General features: G+C 41.5%; 1 protein-coding gene across 7 annotated transcripts in view; it reads right to left on the reverse strand.

Moving 5' to 3' along the window:
* Positions 1-6000, reverse strand: part of bel (ATP-dependent RNA helicase bel) — a 112396-nt gene that overhangs the window by 39721 nt on the left and 66675 nt on the right. For all 7 annotated transcript variants that reach the window (XM_068378702.1, XM_068378701.1, XM_068378698.1 and 4 more), the window contains one exon: positions 5-152. In XM_068378702.1, coding sequence (XP_068234803.1) covers positions 5-152 — 148 coding nt within the window. The remainder of the gene's footprint in view (positions 1-4; positions 153-6000) is intronic.

Consider the following 6000-nt stretch of genomic DNA (forward strand, 5'->3'; position numbering starts at 1 on the left):
TTACCTTCTGTTATCCCGCCCTCCTCTCCATCTGTCATCAGGTTCCCTAAAACGGTTTCCATCGTTTCCTCTATAACCCCCAGCACCGCCACCTCTGTTATCTCTTCGCTGAAAGGTATTGGACTGTATGTCTCCGTTCCTTCTTCCTCCAGCTGGAAATATAAGTAATGTATATGTAAGACATTCATCAAGGTTTGCTAAAAAATTTTTAAAGTAAAACATAAAATATTGTAAAAACTATAAATACAAAATTTCTTTCCCTTTCACAAAAAAACTCCAAACTAAAATTTATTGAATATGTAAAATCATGAAGACCAGTACACAAAAGTTATCAAATGCTGTTCTAACAAATGTACAAATGGCATAAAATGGGGAAAACCTAAAGTTAATTTACTGAATCACACAATGACCCACCTCATAAGTAGATGTTAGGACATTTACATTAACAAAAAAAAAAAAAAATAAAAAAAAAAAATTACTAAAGCAGCCAACAAGATATTTTAAAGATATAAGATTCAAACCACAGAACTTTAAAAATAGAAATTAATTCAAATGTATACAGTACATACAAATTAAACATTTGTTTACTAATCTTTAATACAATTTGTATTTTTTCTAGCTATACAAACCGGTGTCATTTATATAGGATTTACTCCGATTTGATTTACTACAACCAGAAAAAAGAAATGGTAGCCTATATAAGGTTACCTGGCAACTCTAAGAGTGGATAGTGCACTTGAGCCTCTGCATGGCCGAGGCACTCTACTTTTGCTCAAGACTAGTGGGGTGGATCAAGCAAGACATTTGGATAAAGGACTTGGGTTTGTATAGCTCGGAAAAATTACAAAGTATTTAAGACATTTGTAGCTTCTTCCTAAAAAAAAATACTATCTTTAATTCCCAAGTCAATGACCTGCTAACTTGTCCCATAACATTACATAGAAAACAAATATGTTAATCTTACCTGCAGTAAGTATACTCCCAGGTATAGCTAGATGAAGAAGCAAAAACGGAACACATTCCACTTTCCATAGCCTTTCAATGTTGCGAATAACTGATGTTGTGGCATAAGGTTAAGTGTCCTATAAGAGTAGGTATCCAAGGATCTACGAGTACAATCCTTCAAGTAGTGGCCTTGAAGATAGTCTGCCTTTTCCAGACCCCTACACTAAGGACCTGAACCACTGAAAGGTTCTTGTGGTATGCCACAATTGCAGAACCACAGTAGTCACAAGGAGAACTGGCGATGTTTCCCGGGGATTTATAAGCTTTAAGGATAACCTTCTGCAACCAAAAAGATTGTGTTCTTGGAAATAGTCTTGGTACATCGCGTGGTCACAAACAGGTTAGAGATCTTTGGCTGGTGAGGAGCTGTTCTTTAAGGTATTTCTTCACTGCCCTTACAGGACGGAGTAACAGATTATGCGGATCATCAGTTACCTGTATAAGATATACAAGGTAGGACAGACCATACAATTTACTCTCTCTCTTGGCTGAAGCCAGGGCTAAGACAAAACTGTCTTCAGGTTAAATCCCCTGTCGGAATCCTTATTTAAAGGCTCACAAGGTGCCATATTGAGGGACCGCACCCTATATCACATTCTAAGATTGGGGTTCAAGCTTTCGAGATCGGCAGGTCTGTCGAAAGCTTCTAATCAGACTGACAGATCCCATGAGGAAGAGAGATTGATTCCCCTCAGTTTAACTGCTGTGACAGAAACTTCACTTTCCATAGGAAAGACAAAAATATGCAATCAGGGAAATAGTTGCTTTGAATAGAGCAATATTCCCCCCTACGACACCAATAACTAAGTTGAATACAGTGGAACCTTTCCACCTCTACATTCGATTGTTCCAACACCCGAAGTAAAATTTGATCAAATTTTTCTCGACACCCGAAGTCATGCTCCAACATCCGACGTAGATCATACGCGTAGATTTTTCTCTAAACGTCTGTCGTAGTTTCTTATTTACGCCGATAGACGGCAGCACGTCAGAGGGACGCCATTGAGCGTCACGTTGGTCAGTTCTCTGTTCTCGTGCGTATCGTGTGACTGTCCTCTGTTCGGTCCATTATTAACAGTGCTTACCATCTTCCTTTTCTCATGTTTCCTTTTTGATTTTATGTATAATCATAAGTCCTAAGAAGCTTAGTTTCGGTAAAGGTATGAGTAGTGGTGAGAAAAGGAAGAAGGCAATGATTTCATTATACTGTAATTGAAGCAAGAAATTATGGAAAAACATGAGTGCAGTTTGCGCGAGTGATCTGGCTAAACAAAATGGCCAGAATATTTCTACGATCTCGACGATCATGAAGCAGAAGGCAGGCATTAAAGCATCCAAACCATCGAAGGAGATCACCATTATTTCAAAATGTCGTAGCCCTACCCTGGAAGAGATGGGACGCCTTTTGTTGATATGGATAAAGGACAGAGATTGTTGGCGATATAATCACTGAAACGATCATTTGTGAGGAAGCCAGCACTATCTATTGTAACTTGAAGGCAGCGGGCTCTAGGGTGATGCGGGGAGAGTTCAACCGATCCTACAACGTAGGAATTCAAGGCGTCTCGTGGATGGTTCGAGAAATTTAAGAGACGGACTGGGATTCATTCAGTTGTTGGGCACGGAGAGGCTTTAAGTTCGGACACCAAGGCTGCTAACGATTTTGGTAAGTTTGAAAAGATCGTGGAGGATGAAGGCTACGTAGAGCAGCAAGTTTTCAATTGTGATGAAACCGGTCTGTTTTGGAAAAAGATGCCAAGTCGAACATACATCACCGCCGAAGAGAAGAAAATGCCTGGACATAAGCCTATGAAGGATCAGTTGACTCTTGCCCTATGTACCAACGCCAGCGGGGACTGCAAAATAAATCTGTTAGTTTTATCATTCCGAAAACCCTAGGGCATTTAAGGCACAGAGTCAATAAGGACATGCTGCATGTTTTCTGGCATGCCAATTCTAAGGCTTGGTTTACTAGGCATTTCTTTGTTGAATGGGTAAACCAAGTTTTCGGTCCTGCTGTCAAGAAGTACCTTCAGGAGAGGAATTTGCCTGGTGCTTGCTTTGCTTGGATAATGCTCCCGCTCACCCCCTAGGACTCAATGATGATATCATCGACCAGTTCAAATTCATCAGTGCTCTGTATCTTCCACCGAACACCACCCTTATCCTCCAGTCCATGGACCAGCAAGTCATCTCGAATTTTAAGAAACTCTATACCAAGCACTTATCTAAGCAGTGCTTTAACGTCACACAAAGCACCAACTTAACTTTGCATGAATTTTGGAGGAGCCATTTCAATATCGTGCACTGCTTGAAGATCATAGATCAGGCTTGGGTGGGAGTAACTCGATGGATACTGAATTCAGCTTGGAAGAAGCTTTAGCCTGATGCTGTTTTGCCCAAGACTTTGAAGGTTTTGGCCCCGAGCCTGAACCTGTGCTTGCTGTAGAGGAATATATAGAAGAGATTGTATCCCTTGGCAAGTCCATGGGTCTGGAAGTCGATGAAGACGACATCACCGAACTCGTCGAGGAGCATCATGAAGAGCTCACCACCAAGGAACTCGAGGAGCTGCAGGCCATGCAGCATGATGAGTTCCAAGCGCAGTTGAGCGAGTCCGAGGACATCGAGGATGTAGAGCACATCTTAAGTTCGGCTGAAATAAGAGAGAGGTTGGCATATCAACATGTGGTTGATTTCATTGATAAGTATCACCGAGAGAAACTTCAGGTTTGCCGTGTAGTTTCGCAATTCGATTATGTCTGTTTAACCTGTTTCAGAAAAATTCTGAAAAGCCGTACCAAGCAACTTTCTCTCGATAGTTCCTTGAAAAAATCTACGAAGCGGTCTAGTGATCGTGATGAAGAGAAAAAGTGAAGCAAAGAAAACATTGAACTGAGTAAAAGTGATGAAACTTAAAAAAACAAAGATAAAAAAAATGTAAAATATAAAATATAAAAAAAAAATAAGCTAAGTTAGGTTAAAGTTCACATGTAAGTTAGAGTAAGTTACGGTACGTTATTGCAGTCACCATCTCTACCTCCTCGCCGACCGTCCGTCTCCTCCTGCATAGCAATTCCTATACCTGCGTTGGCCTGTCTCCATGATAAAGTGACAATAAAAACCCCTTTATTTATAATTTATTAATTTTTTTTTTCATCTTTTTTATATCTTTCTTATATAATGCAATTATATGTGTAATTATGTGTAGAAATTTATTAAGGAGTTATCATAGGTTTTTGGGCTGTGGACAAATCATACAAATTACAGTGTACAGTATTCTTACGGGATTATTTGCCCCAAAATAAGACTGTTTTAACATACGAAGCAGTTCCTGGAACGAATTAAGATCGTATGTCGAGGTTCCACTGTACTTTACCCGATAAACTGCTGCTTAAGACTTCTGGGGATCATCCTGAAAATTGTTTTGCAGTCAGTCTCCATAAGCTTCTCTTTTGCAAATGCTGGATAACTTCCAATAGTGAAGACACAGGCTGTGGCCTGGCTTCGTGGTACTTTTTTTACGCGTTAGGCAAAGTAGGTTTGCCAATCTGGAAGTTCCCTTGGATGTTCTAAGAGAAGATCCAGAAAGTCTGGATACCATTCCACTTGAGGCCACTTTGAAGCCATTAGCATTACTTTTACATCTTGAGACAGAAGTATCTTGTCCAATACCTGATTAAGGGAGGGGAGAGGGGGGGGGGGGGGGGTCCAGCCCGTTCCACAAGTGTTGCAATTCATCCTCCATCGCCGAAGTTGGCACCAGGACTAGAATAAAACACCGGGAATTAGGTGTTCTGGGTGCTGAACGTGTCTAGGGTTGGGGAACCGCTCAAAGTCAACACACTGCCAATTGAAGAAAAGACCATTCTGAACCAACTGGTGTCTTAGTTGCCTCAAATGGTCTGTTATGACAATCCTCCTCACGGAGGATGAAGCAGGAAGAGTGTGTGTCTTCACTTCCTTGAGCACAATGGTGGATCACAACTGCCAACTGAGAGTAAAAGGGATACTGAGCCTCCATGCTTTTTTATGTAGATCACTACCGTGGAGTTGCTGTTCAACACCAGAGGGACCTTTAAAGGTCTCTGATAATTGAAGCAACGCTAGATACGCCACTTTCATCTAGAAATAATTGATGTGGAAAGTCTCTTTTCTTGTGAGCACATCCCTGAAATCTGCTCCTGAAGGTGGGCTCCCCATCCTTGACAAGAGGCATCTGAAAAGAGCAGAAACTCTGAAGGGTGAACTTGTAGTGGAGTTCTGACTAAAAAGCCTGTTCTTACGATACATTCACACTTCCCGGGGCACCTCCATCACGGCTGCAGGAGGGTTGGACGTTTACCACCACTGGTTCTTTAGAGCCCAGCGTACTGACCAAAGGTTCATCCTTCTGTAAGTAACTAGCTTCTCTAGTGAGGTCAGATGTGCCAGGACCCCTAGTGTAAGCACCTTCCAAGAGAGCTGCCTAAGTACACGAGGATATGGCAGGCTCATTCATCACCTACGATGGAGTTCTCGGATGAGTGGGGAAGATCTTCAATACTTTAAATGGAGAATTCTCTGCAAGTGAGATATCACTTTGATTCTGAAAACTTGAAATAAAATGTTCATCACTAAGCACAATCGTGGGAGGAGATGGAGATCAGTTACGATTTGCAAAATCTAGGACTGAATCCCGCACAGGTTGTGCAGAGGCCGTGTCAAGGGATCAATATCAGGTAGCGACTCAGGTTTGCTTAGCTCCGAGGATGACAAAACATTGAAGACAGTTTCACTAATATGAAAGTTATGAATATTATGGCACCGGTACAGGAGAATCAGGGTGAGAGATTGTGTGTCACATGAAAGCTTAGGCTTCTTGTTCTCGAGGGAAGATGAGGAAGGGGATCTTATCCTTCTTAGCATGCTCCTTACGACATGTACAATACTTCTACAACTGGAAAGAAGGGTACCCTCCCTGCAAAATTCGCAAAGTTAATCGTGGGACCACTA

Source organism: Palaemon carinicauda, chromosome 8 (assembly GCF_036898095.1).
Source record: "Palaemon carinicauda isolate YSFRI2023 chromosome 8, ASM3689809v2, whole genome shotgun sequence".
Lineage (NCBI taxonomy): Eukaryota > Metazoa > Arthropoda > Malacostraca > Decapoda > Palaemonidae > Palaemon > Palaemon carinicauda.